The 18078-nt window shown below is 59.3% G+C and overlaps 1 protein-coding gene across 1 annotated transcript in view; it reads left to right on the forward strand.

The window, feature by feature from the left end:
- The window catches only part of CACNG2 (calcium voltage-gated channel auxiliary subunit gamma 2), a 98097-nt gene extending 81640 nt beyond the window's left edge, over positions 1 to 16457 (forward strand). The window contains exons 2-4 of the mRNA XM_062201979.1: positions 7675 to 7758; positions 15246 to 15386; positions 15922 to 16457. Of these exons, the coding sequence (XP_062057963.1) occupies positions 7675 to 7758; positions 15246 to 15386; positions 15922 to 16457 (761 nt within the window). The remainder of the gene's footprint in view (positions 1 to 7674; positions 7759 to 15245; positions 15387 to 15921) is intronic.
- The last annotated feature ends 1621 nt before the right edge of the window (positions 16458 to 18078 follow it).

Genomic DNA, 18078 nt, shown 5'->3' on the forward strand with positions numbered 1-18078 from the left:
CTACAAACTGATTCCTCATTTACTATAATTAATAATGGAGGGTATATTCAGAATCGTTGTTAAATTAGTAGATTATAGTTGCTGTTGCCATGGGAACGTGAGTGTCGTGAGGAATCATGGCTATGTACTTTGTCCCAGCACAGTGGAAACATGTATATATATATTACAACTAGAGTAACCATTTATCAAACCTAGCACATCACAGAGTACACCTTAAATATACACAACGAAATTTATTTTAAAATATGAAGAAGATAAAAAGACGACTTTAACTCACGTGATTGTATTCATTAGGCCCAGGCTGTGCTGTGAGGTTTTTTCCTAAGAGACAAATGGCAGCTGCAGCCTGGGGCTGGGATAACTCCCCCACAGTGGGGCCCAGACACCCCCTCCCCTGCCGTCACTCAGTACCCCGTTCTCAAGGTTGTCTTGGGCCCAGTATGGCAGCCGGTGCTCCACCACCCACCTGCAAGCAGGGAAAGGCCGAGAAAGGCACAGCCCAAGCTCTGAAGGTCATTTCTCTCTAGCCGCTCTCTGCACTTCCACTCACATCCCATTGGTCAGAACTCGGTCACATGGCCCCCTCCAGCCGCAAGGCCTCCTGGGAAGTAAAGTCTATAGTGTGGGTTGGAGGGACTCGAGCATCCTGGTATTTTGGTATCCAGGGGGATGCGGGATGGAGAGGAGGGGCCTCCCAGGACCGACGCCTGGTGGGAGCCGAGGGACAGCCTGTGTTTCTGGCCAATCCATAACCTAGTGGCTTGTGAGAGTGGAGTCATGCCCTGGGACGTGTCCCTGGCTGCATTAGTAGCGTTCCTCCGGGTTGACACATGTAACCGGAATCCACTCACTTTCTCGGATGTTGAATATCTCACTATATGAAGGGCCTTCAGAAATTTTGTCTAGATGGAATTAAAGGATCGGAGTATGCTACTGCAAAAAAAAAAAAAGATTGAAATCTATGTGTCTTTTTTTCAAAATATTTACTGTCCATCAACTTTTTGAACACAGCTCATATCAATACACTACCAGGTGCTAGCATTCTGATGACAGAAATGTGGCTTGTTCCCAGAGGATATTTTTAAAATTTATTTATTTTTATGGGGCCAGTGCTGTGGCACAGCAGGTAAAGCTGCCGCCTGCAATGCCAGCATCCCATATGGGTGCCGGTTCGTGTCCCAGCTGCTCCACTTCCCATCCAGCTTCCTGCTAATGCACTTGGGAAAAAAGTGCTTGGGCCCCTACTGCCCATGTAGGGAATGCGGGTGAAGCGCCCGGCTCTTGGGCCGTCTGCTGCTGCTTTCCCAGGCGGATTAGCAGGGCGCCGGATTGGAAGCAGTGCGGCCAGGCTGGCAGCAGCATCACAGGTGGCAGCTTGAGCCACTGTGCCACGGCGCCAGCTCCCTGCGCCCGGTTTTGGTTGTGACGAGCAGTGCTGCCAAGAGCGTTCTCATTTGCATCTCCTTGTGCATCGACGCAAGGGCTTCTCCATACGTTTCTGGGGAAAATCGCTCGGGCGTGAGGTGTGCATATATCTTAACATCATCAAGCAGGCTTTTAATAAGGAAGGCGCGAGGGGCGCTGGTGCCTGAGGATTCTGGTATCTGGCGCGGCGTGCCTCTGCTTAGAACACAAACGTGCAGTGCCCACGTGTGTGCACACATGCACAGTGACTCATTCATGTACGTGTTCATTCGTCCAATAAACTTCCGCCAGGGAGCCATTCTCATTCATTAAAAGTAGGAACAGTGTCTCAGGAGCGAAGCCACGGCTGCAATGGAGGCGCCATCAGCTGCAGGAACCCTGAACTGAGACCTCAGAACCAAGGACAGCAGAGTATTCAGGGAACTCTCGAGAATCAGTTCTGCCCGTGAGGGACTCACAGAGCCGCAGCTGTCTGTTCCCAAACAACACCAGAGCAGAAGATGATCAGAGCCCATGCGAAGTGCTTGGCAGCCAACCCAGAGACCCTGCAGCCTGGCGTCACCCAGGAGCTTTGAGAAATGCAGCGTCTCAGGCCACGGAACCAGGCTCTGGCTTAACATTCTTATGCCCATTCATCTCTGAGAAGCCCTGCAAGGGGGAGAGGGGTGGTGAAGGGAGCAATCAAGAAAGACTTCCTGCAGGAGGTAGCATTGGAAGAAAATAGAGAAGGAAAAGCCACGTTGACTGAGTGCCTGCTCTGGGGTTGGAACTACACTGAGGGTGCCTTCCCTGAGCCCCTCGCCCCCCAGGCAGGAATTAAGATTGCTTTCTTACAGCGAGGGAGACCAGGGCACAGAGGTTGCAGGCCCACGCAGCTGACACAGCAGGCTTAGGAGCCAGGTCTTCCGGGGTCCAGAGCCCCGGCTCTCCCCCACATCACGTGGGAAGAGCTGACGGAGCCGCAGAGGAGGCGGCAAAGAAGAGCAGGCGGCACCTGGAGACCAGCGAGCGAGGGCCGCTGCCTCCCTCCGCCTCTTGGGTGCTGCGGCTTCTGAGCAGTGCTCGGAGCCAAAGGGTGAGGGCGGGCAGCAGCGATGTTTGCTCGGAGCCGGCACGGTTAGCACCCAGCACGTAGTGAGCACTCAAAACTGTCCTCAGAATGAATGAATGAATGCATGAGCTAATGACTGAACTCAAGGACGGCCGCATGAGCTGTCACTCAAAGCACCCCAGGCCAGCTGGTGCAAATGAGGTGGGGCGGGGCGGGAGCTGAGGCCCAGGGGAGGGCTCTGAATCCAGGAGCAGAAAAAGGTTTACAGCGGGGAGAAAGCAGCTCCCACAGGGTCCCTCATTTGCTTCACTTAAAAAATTACTGGGACAGCCTCCTCCCCAGGCCCCCCCCTGGCTCCCGGGCTGCTCCGGTGAACACATGGAAAACCAAACCGCAGCTCTCAGCCCCAAATGACCAGGTTCGCCGGGAGCTTATTGCAGCTGAAGAAACAACACAGCAGTTGGCATGCGGCGGTCCTACAGCGCTTGTTCTGCAGGCCAGGGAATCTGTAAATGACCTAACACCTGCATGTGCGCACACACAGACACCCAGCCCGCCAGGGTCAACTCCTGGAGGCACAGCCCCAGGTCCCTCCGCCTGGAGGCCGCCAGGGCACCGCTGCCCCCTGGGATGGGAGTTCAGCGCAGATCTGAGGCCGTTGAGTCATCGTGCGTGGGGTGCCGTCTCCCCTGCGCCCCATCCTCCAAGCTCAAAGTCGATGCCAGTGGCGGAGGTGGCGGGGGGAGGGCCAGGGGAGGGATGGAAGTGCACGAAGGAGATGCCCCTTCCTTGGTTCAGCCTGAACTCGGCAGGGTCTGGCGCCTGCCCTCATCGTCACCCACCCAGCCTCTAAATGGGACCCACCTTTTGGCAAATCTCCACTCCCACTGGTTGGCTGGGACACAGACCCCCAGGCTTGCCCTCCATGCAGGGGTGTGCTGCTAATGGTTAACAGCTGGCTCTCTGGGGAGGGAATAGGGGTCTTATCTGTGGCTCTGGTCACTTCCCTCAGGGTAACCACTCCCACGGAGACTGATTTCAAGCTACTAATGTGGGTTAGGAAGAGAGGCTACACCTCTGGCAGGTGCAAGCCAGCTCTGTCAGACCCGTGCCTCCTTCGTGCTGCCTCTGGAGCCTTGTCCTGCCCCCCAACCTCCAACTCTGCCCTGGGAGCCCCTCTCTGTGTGTCGGGCACATCCCTGACAGATACTGCTGGTCCCTCTTCCCAGAAAGCCCTTCTCACCCACCACCACGACGTCCTCCTGCCTCAGTGCGCAGGCCTACACACCCCTACCCCCTTCACCCGGCTGGCTCCTCCCCCAGCATCTGTGCCCACACCCTCACACACCTGGGACACCCCCTCCTGCGTGCTCTCCTCTGTCCCAACACACACCTGCCATGCCACTGCACCCGTTTTCTGTCTCCCACCACAAACGGCGGGTACAATAGTTCTCCCCTGTGTTCTCAGCAGGTGCACAGTTGGAGTTACATAAATCAGTGGACACCTGTGCTCCCAGAAGGCCTGTATCTCCTTCTAGGATGAGGATACTTCCAAAAGTTTATGGGGAAAATGGAATAAAAATATAGGTTCATTCTGGTGCAAAAAAAAAATTGAGATCCATGCATAGTATTTTCATGATACGCATTTTTATGGAAATTTTAAAATATTTTATTTATTTATTTGAAGAGACAGAGAAACTATGAGAGCTCCCATCCCCAGATGCCTGCCACAAGCTGGGGCTGGGCCGGAGCCAAAGCCGGGAGCCTGGAACTCTATCCAAGTGTGCCATGTGGGTGACAGAGACCCGAGTGCACACGGGCAAGCAGCCGCCATCGGGAGCCAGCGCTGGGAACCAAAGCTAGGAGCTCCGACATGCAGCCAGGGCTCAGCTTTTGGAGAAGCCCCCTGTGTTCCTTCTTGCACCAGATTAAGCTTATCTTCTAATTCCCTCTCCTGCAGACATGCTGAAGTGCCGTCTCATACTGCAAGTGAGCCCTGCCCTCTCTCCCTTCCACACTTTCTGTCTTTGTCCCCAGATCGGGAGCCCCTGGGGAGCGGAGGGCAGCTGAGGTTCACTTCCATCCCCCTCTCCTCCTGGGGAGAGAGCCTCCCCGAGAAAGACACTGGCTGAGAGGAGAGACAGAGGGGGAGACAGATACCAGAGCCATCTGTGCCTGAAGCTGTCACAACCCCTGGGCTCCAGCACCAGCCGGAACGGAGTACGGGGTGGGGTGGGGGGGCTCCGGGCTGGCTTCAGGGAGACAAGACCACAGCGCTCCACGCCATCTGTCACGAATGGCCTACACAACTTCCAGCCCACCAGGAGTGACCGGGCGCCACTGACTCACCCCACTCGCCTGCTTGAGCCCCAGCACCATCCACCCTCCGTCAGACTGAACCCAGGGCCCTACCCTCCCAGCCTCCGGGGACGCCCCTGGGACTGCGCTCACCCTGACCTGCCTCTCAGGCCCACAGTCTGACCCCAGACCCTTGCCCTGGGCCCTGTGGAATTTGTGTCCCAACATCAGCAGTCGCCCACGTTCTCTTCACAGCCGCGTCCCTCGTGCTGGTGGGAGCCCGGCTGTCCCAGGACACCCCGCACCTACACACCTGGAGCTCCCAGGTGCTCCCTCCCGCCTAACTCCTGCCTCTCTGAAACTCACCCCCCCTGCCCCCGCCCCCCTACATTGCCTTCGGTCACTAATTCCCTGAACCCCGATCTGGCACCTCCATCTCCAGAGCTGCTTCTGGGGCCCTCCCCACGGGGTCCACAGCCAGGCGGGCAGTCCCTCCTGCTCCTGGCCTTGACCCCTCACTCGCGCCATCTTGAACTCAGCCAACTGTGTGGCCTCGCAATTGTTAGGTATTGAAATACAGTACTAGGTGCAGGGACAAGGACTGGGGACAGACGTGGCTCCGGGGTTGTGACAGAGAGAACGCAGGAGCTGGGACAGGGTGCCGCCTCCTCTCCCCTGTCCCCAAGGATGGGTCCAGGGCTGCAGGCTCCGAGGCCCAGCCGAGGCGTCCCCAGCCCTGCAGGGGGCGAGCAAGGGCACAGGGCTGGGCAGAGCTGCAGGCGCTTCCTCATGGCTGAGCGTGTGTCTCTGGGGCCTCTGCCCTCCTCCTCCCTGCTCTCAGCACCTCGGTGCCTGCTCCAGGCCTGGCCTGCAGCGAGAGGTCGGCCCCTTGAGCCGCAGTCAACACGTTAGGAGGCGGGAGGGAGCAGAGTGGGAGAGAAGGCTGAAATGCACAGTGAGGGGGGAACGGGGTGGGAGGTGAGGCCGGAGACGGAAGATGGGGTCTGCATCTTCAGGGCACCCGTGTGCTAACCGCGCAGGGAGGGAGAGCGGTGGGTGTGAGGTGGCAGGTGGGGAGCAGGGCCGGTAGCCTGGGGTGGGCACTGCCGCCCATGGGGAGACCAGTGAGCTGGAGAGACACTGAGGCTCTAACCCAAGTAGGACATCATGATGGAGGGAGCCTGAGGCGAGCAGGAAGTGACAGCATCAGGTCGCCTTGCCTAGACCCCGGCTGGCCCGCAGGAGCCATGGAGAGGCACCTGCAGCATGCATGGGGACCCGGGCTCCCACCACCACTCTATCACGTGCAGCCTGGCAGCTGCTGGAAGACCTAAATGTGTACAGTTACACAGGAAACCTGAGCACGCAAGGGGTCTTCAGAGAGTTCATGGGAAAGGCGTACTATGGAAAAAAGGGACACGTGGATTTCAAAATGTTTTGAACCAAAAGACACTGAATTCCGCGTTTCCATGAACTGTACGTAGTGGGCCGCACTCATATGCACAGTGTGTCGAATGGGCCAGTGTAATACTTACCATTTCTGCAAAGTATCTCCCGTGCACGCTAAAACCGCCTCCTACGTCCTGAGACATGGGACCTCAGGCCTGCACAGGCAAATAGGTTGCTAACATGGATTGAGGCCTGTGGCCAAGAGACAGTGCCGGCCACTGGGTGGAGAAAGCCAGGTTGGTGGCTGCACGTCTCTCCAGCATCAGTGCCCCCAAGGACCTCCCCAGCGCACCAGGCACGGTCTCTCCCACTCCGTCTGTGTTAGCTCCGTTACCCCCTGTGACACTTAGTGGGCAGAATTCTCATTATCTCCACTCTCGGCAGAGGAAACAGACAACCCGGCTGGGCTGAGCAGGACCCAGGCAGTGGCAGGGAGGGACCTGCACCCCTCCCTGTCTCCCTGCTCCCAGGTTTAATTACTTTTGCATCCAGAGGCATTCAATGGGGGTGATTTGCGCTTGCGCTGGGGCTGGGGCTATGCCAGAGAATGGATGGCAAATTCTAGCCCATCCCTTGGTGTCCACGAAGGCTGCGTCAAATCATTCACGCATTTGCTCAGTGAACATTGGCGAGGACCTGCTGGGGCGCTGTGCCCGGGGCTCTCAACAAGGGCCCCTTCTCGCCTGCTCAGCAGTCCCCGGGGGGGTGTTCGGATGGCCCTGACGCCATCCAATCGCAACTCCATATTCAGGCCATCTAGGCTCTGTGAGCCTCAGTGTTCTCATCTGTGATAGGCTCCCTCTCACAGGCCTGTGGGCAAACGAAACGAGCCAACGTGTCGCTCAAGAACCTGGTTGAGGGCTCCGACCCCAGCTCCAGCGCCCAGGACAGTGCAGAGCTGTCGAGGGCTGGGTGGTGCAGGTGCTCATGCAGGCTCCTGTGACGGGCGTGGGAGGGGCTCCCAATGTGGGTCTGGATCTGCCTGCTTCAGAACACCCTGGCTGCTTTCCCGCCTTCAAACCACAGGGCACCACGGCGGGCTGGTGGGCATAGCGGTCCCCGGGGCAGAATCGAAGCCAGCCACCGCCGAGCTGCACCCGGGGCAGGGGTGGGAGGCAGGGCTGTGCAGCCCCCAGGCCCTGGTTGCAGTGCTGGAGGTGGGGTGCGTTCATCCAGCAGGCAGGTGCCCAGGAGCGCCCGAGCACTGAGGTCTCACGCTGAGCACCCAGGTCCCGCGCTGAGCACCAGGTCCCGCGCTGAGCACCCAGGTCTCACGCTGAGTGCCCAGGTCCCACGCTGAGCGCCCAGGTCTCACGCTGAGTGCCCAGGTCCCACGCTGAGCGCCCAGGCCCCACGCTGAGCACCCAGGTCTCATGCTGAGCGCCCAGGTCCCGCGCTGAGCACCAGGTCTCGCGCACCCTCTCTCACGCGCCCTCTCCCTTGTCTTGCAGGGAACTTCAAAGGTCTATGCAAGCAAATCGACCACTTCCCCGAGGACGCAGATTACGAAGCGGACACGGCCGAGTATTTCCTCCGTGAGTGCGCCACAGGCTTTCCCCTCCCCCTGGGGGTGGGTCCTGACCCTCCATCCTTCCGAGAGCCAAGGACCAGGCCCACCTGGAGGCCACCATGAGAGCAGAGGGCAGGAAAACACACAGCTTCCCTCCTTGGCAAAATGCAAACCTTTTTGCCTGCCGTTCCCTCTGCCTGAAATACCCTTCCCTCCCTTTGTCTGGTAAACTCTTCCCTCATCCTCTCGGTCTTAACTAAAACATCACCTCCTCCAGGAAGCCCTGCCTGCCTCCTACATGGGTTCCTGAGGGCACAGCACTCAGCCATGCTCTGAGGCCCTTGTCTGTCTGAATGACCGGCAGGCACTCTTTCCTATCTCGTTGGCCATTGTATTCCCTGTCTGGTGCTTGGCACCACCATAAGCACTCAGTAAATATTTCCTGAGCAATCATTGAATGAACAAACCCATCAGGCACTGTCGGATTGGACCTTCCACTGAGAGGAGAGAGAAAATAAAACAACAAGAGTTTTTCTTTCTTCCCCCACAAGCCAAATCCAAGCTAAACCCTGGTGTCACCATTGCGGTCTGAAATCCGCCTGAGACACGTTATCAAGTGGAAGGCTTTGTAGGCCCCAGGGAAGTTTCTCAAGCATCAGCAAAAACTAACACGGCTCCGCTCCCTGAGACGGGATTTCCCGGAGAGGGGCTGAGAGTCCTTGAGGCCCAGGGCCTGAGCGGGAGGCTCGCAGGCCGGCTCCTCCCCCGCCGAGCACCCCCATCACCCCTCCCCCACAGCAGGCCGGCCGGCTCCCGTTGCTCTCAGCTCACTGATATGAAAAATGTAAGAGCCACTTTATTGTACAGATCGCCCCTGTCTCTTCCCATCACTGCCGCTCGCGTCAAACCCGGCTCTCGGATCAGCCTGGAATCTGGCTTCGCAGAAAAGTGAACGAGGTCGACCAGGAGGCCGGGAAGGGAGGAGCCGGGAACAGTGGGCAATTTATAGATGTGGGTTTTGTTAAGGGGAAAAAGGATCGCACCGTGCCTGTCATTTCCTGTTACGAAGTCTCTCAAGCCTTAAAGGCTCTTAAAGGGAATTCCTAAAGGGCCATCTGCAGTGTCGTTACCTGCCACCATGTCCAGGGCTCTCGCCAAGCCTCCTCCTATGGCTGCAGGTGCCTGGCAGCTCGGTGAGCGTGGGCGGGGCACCTACCGTATGCCAGACCCTGGGCCCGGCGCTGGGGAGGCTGAGATGGGAGAGGGAGACGCAGTCCCCTGCCCCGAGGAGAGGCGAGAGGACACTGGGCGGGTCAGAGAAACAGCTGGACTTGGGCGATGCCGAACTCGGAGGGTCTGCTTCGAGCCGACTTAACCCAGGGATCCGTGAAGGTTTTCTATAAAGAGCCGGATGCTGGAGATTCTCCAGTCTCTTTCCCAACCTCTGCACAAAGGTAGCCACAGCCAACAGGGATGCCAACGATCGCGCCGGCTCCAGGACGACACTGTCCTCCACAGCCAGCCGCCGCCCGCACTTGGCTGTGTGCTGACCGTGACCTCTGGTGGGCCGGTCCCGAGCTGCACACCACAGCTTGGGTTTTGAAGCTAAGACTCTGTGAGGCTCCATCCTGGTAGGTGAGAGAAACTGAAAGACAGGAATCATTTTTCCAGAAGGATCCCCAGCCCTGCTCCCCGCCCCCGCCCCCTGTCTGGGTCGGAAGCTGCCCTGGGGCCTCCCCTGCATCTCAGCACCCTCGGCTGCCATTTTGCTGGTTCCCGCTGGGCACACGCACAAGGCCGTGACCCAGCTCAGGGCCTGGCGGGGAATTGGGGCCCAGTACTCTGCAAGGAAGAGACAACAGCCAATCGTGGCCAAGTGCCACGGAGGACAAAGCAGGCAGCACCAGCGCCCTGAGGAAGAGGGCTGGGAGCCAGTGAGGTGGGCGGGGCTGTGCCTGCAGTGGGCGGAGCCTCAGTGAGCTCCTGGTTCCTGTGTGTGAAGCCCACTTACCTGCGCAGCTCACCATCCACAGGGGAGACCGTGGGGCCTGCAGAAGGAGGCCCTGTCCCTGAGGGCAGTGTCTAGAGACAGAGTTAGGGACCTGATATGTCTTCCAGGGATAGAAGGAAGCAGAGGGGATGACACACAGGGGACTGCCTGCCCCTGACTCAGACTGAAGGAGATCATTCTAGAAGGGTTCCCTAGACAAGGTGGCACCAGAGCAGAGACTTGGACTCTAAAGGACTCGCTCATCCACTCCCTCACGAGATACTTGCTAAGGACGCCCCACGTGCTGGGCAGTGCTGTCAGTACTTGTGGGGGAGGGGCCCCAGGGTGGACCAATCAGAGCCTTAGCGCAGGCCAAGGGGCAGGCTGAGGGAGCAGAGATGCAGGTCAGGCCAGAGCCCAGCAGGTGCACGGAGGGACAGCTGCCCCACGGGGGAGGGGAGATGGCGGGAGAGCTGTGTCCGCGCCCCAGGGAGAAATCAGACCTGGTGCTAAGTGTGGACGGGGCCAGTTGGGGAAGGGCAGGCTGGCCACTGGGGAGGGTAACAGGGTCCACGTAGGCCAGGGAGGCCGGAGGGGGTGGTTCGGAACCGCACACTGGGGAGCAGGAGGCAGCCAGGGACTGGGCCCTGCGGCAGCCCAGGAGATATGGCAGAGGGAGGAGGTGGGGAGTGTTGGCCTGGGGGTGTGTCTCAAACCCCAAGGTTTCCTGAGCCCACCAAGTAGAGGCCCCAGGGGAAGGGGCGTGGCCAGGGAGGGGCCTGGCATCACAGCGGGGCCCAGGACACTGGGCAGAGAGGGAGAGAGAATGTCAGGAGGGCACACTGGACCCACGTCCAGGGCTTGACCCTGGGCGGCTCAGTCATCACCCGCGCCTCCTGGGGGCCTGGCTGGAGGGGCCGCCCCACAACGGGTGCGAGTGAATGAGTGAGAATGAACGTGCACTCACTCCCCACGGCCTCTCCAGAACCAGAGGCTGGGGTGCCCTCAGCAGCATCTGGGTCCCATGGGGGCACAGCCTGCATGGCGCTCACCCCTCCTCCTGCTGTCTGTGCCGTTGGGTGCCACAGGCCCACCAGATGTGTATGCTCTGGTGGACCCCCCCCCCGCCCCGTCCCCTCCCTCTTTACCCAGAGCCAGAGGAGCAGGTGGAGGCCAGAGATGGTGGTGACAGGGGTGGCCGCATGTGAATGTCACCGTGTGTCAGGGCGTGTCAGCACACGTGGCCCATGTGGGCGTGTCTGTATTCATGGCCTAGGGCATAAGCCCGTGCTGTGCTCTGTGCCACCCGTCCGTGCATGTGAGCGTGATCCTCTGCCCGTATGTAAGTGGGCGCCCGCGTGCTGTGTCTGCATGTCCAGGAGCTGTTCCCGTGTTCCCGTCCTGGCCGTCTCCATGTGGCATGGAGGGGAACGGAGATTCAGAGTCAGGTGTTGGGCCCAGCATCCACTCCCAGCACTGAGGCAGAGCGGGGCCTCTCTGTGCCACACTCAGAGCCTAGCTAGCACAGAGACACCTCATCCCAGCTCCTGAGGTGCGGGCCTGGGGCACGCCCTGCGCACAGCCCAGCCCCACCCTCCGAGACCCAGAAGGGCCAAGGATTTTCTCGGCCCAGAGCCCCATCTGGGGCAGCCCCACACCCCGGGGCCAGGATGGAAGCCCCTGCCACCTGCCCGTGCCTCAACCTTCGCTCAGGCTTCTGAGAGTCGCTCCCTCTGGAAGCCACCACCGTCCGTGAGGCTACAACCGCCGTGACCACATCCTGCCACCCACAGTCCTTCATATCCCCAGGCTTCCGCAGTGTCTCCCCACAGGCCCGCGGTGGTGGTTCTGCCCTTGCCTGCTGGCTGGTTGCAACCCCAGATTTCACCACCCCAGAATAAACGCAGAACCCCACACCCCACGAGACACGGCAGGAATGCACTCTGCACCCACTCAGGGTTAGCAAAGAGTTCCCTGCACGGGCCACCCCCCAACCCCTCCCCCGGCACCCGGGACGCTCTACTCTCCATCACCAGCATTGAAAACCGTACACTGACCACGGCACGCCGGCGTTCTGCACTTGCAGGAGCTCCGTGTTCTTCCTTAGGGGAGACTGGGCAGGGTGTTGGTCCCCATCTCACCGAAGGGGACAAGGAGGCCAAGGGACGCCATCTCTCGTCCAGGGTCTCCTCAGGCCAGTCACCCAACCCTGGAGCGCCCCACCCCACCCCTGACCTAAGCCTCCCATGCTCTCCTGTGCGTCTGTGAATCAGGGTCAGCCTAGATCACACCTCTGCCCCACACCCCTGTGTGCCCTACTGCCCCACACATGCAATGGCCCCAAAGCACCCCCAGCTCTGCGTGGCCTCTCCCCTCTCACCCCTCCCGGTCTCCACACAGGGTCCTTCGGTCCCGCTCACAAGCCTAGAACCTGGAAATTCTCCCCAACGCCCCCTAAACCCATCCATCAAGCCTTGGCCCGGCCCCCAGACACCTCTCACACCCATCCGCCTCTGTCCACCCACTTCATGCCACCCTGGGCCAAGCCCCAGCGTCCCTCCTCTCTGGCAACCACAGTCGGCTCCTCGCTGGCCCCTGTGGCTGCCCTGACCCCTCTGTAACAATCAGCTCACCACAGCCCCTCCTGTTCCAAGCCCTTTGAGCTCTCCCATTGCCCTGGGACAAAAGCTCTTTGTCACAGCCACAGGGCGCAGCTGCCGCATCTCCCACGGTAGCCCCAAGCCTCCCACTCACCAGCTCCTTGCAACCCGACCCAGCCTTTCCGTCTTGGACAAGCCCTGGCCTGTGCTGCCCTCTCTCAACCTGCCTCCCTTCCACCTAATTGGCTTCTCCTGTCTATCGAGATCAGCTCCACTCTCTCAAAGAAGTCCCCTCCCCTAGCCCCGACGTGAGCTCAGAGGACGCTGAGAGAGGCAGTGACGTGTAGAATCTGAAAGCAGAGGCATGTGCTGGTTCAGCACAGGGGTCCCGGAGCCAGACAGCCTTAGATGCATGGCTTAATCTCTCTGTGCCTCAGTTTTGGACTCTGTAAAATGGGTATAATGAAAGTATTTGCTTCGTAGGGTAGTAATGAGGACTAATGAGCTAACAACACGTGTGCAGTGTTGAAAACATGTGTGGCACATGCAAACACCTTCCTCTCTCAGAACTTGATTGTGGCTGTGCTACCATGTGATGTCAAAGCTCTCCCTCGTGAGACCGTACATCCCTAAAGACACGGACCAGAACCGGCACACTGGCTGCCTCTGTCCTTGTCCACAACTGGCCCTGGGCCTTGCAGCTCCCTGCTCTGGACCATGTAGCTTTTCCCTAGTATCCTCAGTCAGAGGTGGCCAAACACAACCAGGGGCCAAACCCGGCCCTCCAACTGACTCTGTCGATAAAGTTTTATTGAAACAAAACCATACCCATTTATTCACACATGGCTAGTCTCAGGCTGCAACAGCCAAGCTGAGAAATTGCAATGGAGACTGTAGACCGTAGGACCAGCAAAGCCGAAACTACTTCCGACCTGCCCCTCTACAGAAAGGGTGCCGTGCCTGCTGCGGGGACCGGCCTCTCCTCAAGGCCAAGGGCGTGGCTGCGTAGGGCTGGGGACTGAGTTCCGTGGATGAATCTGTACCGGCCACCGAGCGCCAGGCTTGGCCCTGGAGGGCAGGGCTGCCGCGGTGAATGGCCAGGTGCTTATTCGTGGTTTGCTGAACGAATCAGATGCCTTGTGCTCCCCGTGGGAGCTCTTAGGCCCCATGGGAAGTCAGGACAAATGGCGGGGGAGTCGTGTCTGGAATGAAGGAGAGGGGCCAGGAGAAGCCCTTTGGCTGTGCATCTTGCAGGGTGGGATGTGGTACGGATCCCACCCCACCCCTCGTCAACCTTATCCCCGCGCCTCTCAAACTTCTATGTGCATACGGGGACTCTCACTAAACCAGACTCGCTCAGGAGGCCCAGCGAGGGGCCTGGGAATCTGCATCTCTAGCAAGCCCCCAGGAGAGGCCACCGCTGCTGGCCCACAGCCGGCACCTGCAGTGCCAAGGCGTGAGCGCACTCTCCTAAGCTGGATGCTGTTTTCGTCATGATTCCACTTTACAGGACGGAGACACTGAGGCCCAGAGAGGTAAAGACGTTTGCCCAAGGGTCACACAGCTAGTAAGAGGCAAAGCCAGGTTCAAATTCAAGTGCTAATTGATCTAAAATCTCCCACGCAGTCTGTGACACCTCTGCCTGCTCTCAAACCAGCCCCCTTCCCGGCCTGGCCCTGGGCCCTGCAAAGCCCAGCCTCCCTAGGCATGCCATCATCCAGGGGCAACCCCCCGTCACCTCCTTCCCGGGGAAGAGACCTCCCCACCGGAGGCTGCAGCGTGGAGCGGCTCTGCCGGGCAGAAGGGCGCTGGTTCTGCCCTGTGCTGCCAGCCTGGGTCCACAGCCCTGTCCTCCTTCAGACCCCCCCAGAATGACCCTCGGTCGAGCAGTGTGGACTCCACTGCAGAGGGGGGACTGCACACAGCACCTACATCCGGGAAAACTGCCTCCCAGGTCCTTTTGGAAAAAGTTCTCAAGTTCCCCACAGAAAAGCTCTTCTGATGGGCCCTTCGTGGCCTCACGGAAGGGGCAGGGCTGGGGACAGGGGGAAGCTCCACCCCTGGCATCTGTCCCTCCTTTATGCACCTTCCCAGCCAATTCCTGGGCTGGGCCCAAAGGCCCCTGGCTGATCACACCCCGCTCCTTGGAATCCTGCTCCCTCTCCCAGCCTCCTGCCCAGTCCACAGCTCCCAGGCCAGCGCCACTGGCACCTGCTTGAATTTACAACAAAACACATCTCGCTCTGCAGAGGCACTTGGGTAGCTGTCCTTGAACCTCTGGGGCCCCCTGCCCACACCCAGCCTCTCCCCCCTCTGTCCGTTTCTCCCTTTTCTTTTAAGATTTATTTTATTTTATTTGAAAGACAGAGTTACAGAGAGAGGTAGAGGCAGAGAGAGAGAGGTCTCCCATCCGCTGGTTCACTCCGCAATGGCCGGAGGTGCACTGATCCGAAGCCAGGAGCCAGGAGATTCTTCCGGATCTCCCACGCAGGTGCAAGGGCCCAAGGACCTGGGCCATCTTCTACTGCTTTCCCAGGCCACAGCAGAGAGCTGCATCGGAAGAGGAGCAGCCAGGACTAGAACCGGCACCCATATGGGATGGCGGCACTGCAGGCCAGGGCTTTAACCTGCTGCGCCCCAGCGCCGGCCCCGTTTCTCCCTTTTCGTTAAAGCGTTCTTTGCTTCTCCTGCGCGCTGCGGGTCAGTGCCCCCTTCTGAGCGGTCTCGTCTCTCCTCCGCTGTCTTTTGCTCCCGCGATGGGCTCGTTCCTTCTCTCTCTGATTTCCCCACACTTCTTCATCGGACAAGCTTGTACTGGGGGCCTCTGTGTCCTTGGCCCTGTGCTGGGGACAGAAAGAAGGGACGCGCCTCGCCTCGGGCTCACGGCCACGCCTTCTCTCCCCCCACCCTCGTGTCCCGCAGGGGCGGTGCGGGCCTCGAGCGTCTTCCCAATCCTGAGCGTGATCCTGCTCTTCATGGGCGGCCTGTGCGTGGCGGCCAGCGAGTTCTACAAGACGCGGCACAACATCATCCTGAGTGCCGGCATCTTCTTCGTCTCCGCAGGTAACCCGGGTCGGGGTGGGCAGCAGGGAGCAGCCACAGCGTGCGGGCCCTGGGGCTCCTGCCCCCAGCACTGCCAAGTGCCCCAGGAAACACCCCTCCCCCGGCCCACCCACCCATCTTCCGCCCAAAGCCCGGGTCCCTCTCGGTTGGCTGGGCCCATCCCCCACCGCAGCCGCCTCCCTGGGGCGTGAAGAACCCCTGGCGGGTAGGGTGCCCTTGCCCTGCCCAAGACACCAAGCATGGCGCCCTCTGCAGGCGCCAAGGGGCACAGCCCGTCACCAGCACCCCGTTTCATAGATCCCAAAACCCAGGTGGGGGCCAGCTTGCCCAAGGCTGTGAGCCTGCGGCTTCAGAACCCAGTGCTGCCCGCAGCAGCTGCCCAGCCTCTGGGTGCTGCCGTGTGAAGCCTTGAGTGAGTGGGCGCTGGAGGGTGGGGACCCCGCGGGTCCCGGGGAGGGGGGGACCCCGCGGGCCCGGGGAGGGGGGACCCCCGCGGGCCCGCTGCCCTCTGATGGCTCCACGCCCCCCCCCCCAGGGCTGAGCAACATCATTGGCATCATCGTGTACATATCCGCCAACGCCGGGGACCCCTCCAAGAGCGACTCGAAGAAGAACAGCTACTCGTACGGCTGGTCCTTCTACTTCGGGGCCCTGTCTTTCATCATCGCCGAGATGGTCGGGGTGCTGGCCGTGCATATGTTTATCGACCGGCACAAACAGCTGCGGGCCACGGCCCGCGCCACGGACTACCTCCAGGCCTCGGCCATCACCCGCATCCCCAGCTACCGCTACCGCTACCAGCGCCGCAGCCGCTCCAGCTCGCGCTCCACCGAGCCCTCGCACTCCAGGGACGCCTCGCCCGTGGGCATCAAGGGCTTCAACACCCTGCCGTCCACGGAGATCTCCATGTACACGCTGAGCAGGGACCCCCTGAAGGCCGCCACCACGCCCACCGCCACCTACAACTCCGACAGGGACAACAGCTTCCTCCAGGTCCACAACTGTATCCAGAAAGAGAACAAGGACTCGCTGCACTCCAACGCGGCCAACCGCCGGACCACCCCCGTGTGACAGCCCCCGGAGGGCGTGGCCTGCGGGCTGGGGGGCGGGGGCGGGGCGACCTTCCCAAAGCAAAAAAAAAAAAAAAAAAAAAATACACACATACACACACAAAACAAAAACAACAAAAACACACACTCAAAAAAAAGAGAAAAACACAACACGTAAATTAAAACAAACAAAAAAAAAGAACAAAATATATGAGGAATGAAGAAGCAAACCAACAGGAAATGTGGAAAAATAGAAACGAGGCGAGAAAAACAAACTTAAAAAGATAGAGGGATTAAAAAAATTAAAACTAGAAAATAAATCTAAAAGAACATGCATGATTTCCCATGTACCTTATTTTAACATTTAATAAAAACCAATTTAAAGGAAACAATAAGAGGGCCAAGATAACATCCTAAGAGCACGGAGGCTGTCCTCCGGGGGTGAGGCTTCGGTCCTCTGCTTTCTTGGGTTTTTGGTTCTTACTATTTTTTTTTTTTTAATACGGGAGAGATTCCATTCTGTTCCCTTTAACCCCCAGCCGGCCCCGCCTCCCTGGGAGAGTGGGGGCGGAGCCTCAGGGGCCCTCGGGGCCCGGGAGGGGGGGGGCCTGTGGTCACTGCCAGGTCCCTGGAGCCCCCCCACCCTGCGCTGGGCCGGGTGCCCCAGGAAGGCTGGGAAAGCTCACGGGGCACCTGCAGGCCTCCAGGCGACCTTGGTCTCTCCTGTCTGTCCCTCAGGTGCCTGCAGGGGGCGCACTTGGGGCCTGCCCAGCCCCGCGTTCCCAGTCCTGAACGGTCCTTAACCCACTGTGATGACTTTCTAGGCCTTGAGGAAAGGGAAGGAGAGGGGGTGGCTGCGGGGGGCCTCCCTCAGGGCGAGCCTCTGGGGGCCACCGTGCCCTGAGCTCCTGTCCCTGGGGCGGCGGGACGCCCGCCCTCCCGGGGCTGCAAAGCAACGCTCTCTCTCCTCACCCCTCACCTCAGGGCTGCCTGCCGACCCTGGGGTGACGGTGGACCCCCGGACTCATAGGCCCCCCTCCCCTGGGAAGGGGGCGCACTGACCCTTTGGGGGTCCTGGGACTCACTGACGCCCCATAGGGCCCAGCGGGTCCAACAATGACACTGCAAAAAGGTTTCTTTTTACAAAAGAAAAAAAGGAAAAACAAGTGGTGATTTTTTTTAATAAAAAAACCACAGACTATAAATAAATGTAAATATATAATAAGTGGATTTACTTGCAAGAAAATCAGATAGTATTTTTCTTTTAATTCTTTTCCAGCTTTAAACTGTGAAATCAAAAAAAAAAAATGGGGTGGGGTGGGGGACTTAACATTTAGCAGGGAACTTGTAAAGAACAAAACAGAAAACAAATATCCAACTCCATGTAAAACAACAACAACGCAGTGAGAGGTAAGAGCTGGGCTTAGTGCTGCAGAGAGACAGGAGCCAGCCCCAGCCAGCTGCAGGGCATCTCTGACCCGGAAGAGCTCTTCCCGACCCCGGAAGAAGGTGCTGCCATTGCAGAGGGGAGAGCAGACCACACGCCCCGGTCACACACGCGGCCATGCACAGCCACGTCCTCCGAGGCCAGCGCGACGGTGGCCCGCAGGGACACACACCCTCAGCCCTGACCCTTCTATCAC

Source organism: Lepus europaeus, chromosome 10 (genome assembly GCF_033115175.1).
Source record: "Lepus europaeus isolate LE1 chromosome 10, mLepTim1.pri, whole genome shotgun sequence".
Taxonomy (NCBI): Eukaryota; Metazoa; Chordata; class Mammalia; order Lagomorpha; family Leporidae; genus Lepus; species Lepus europaeus.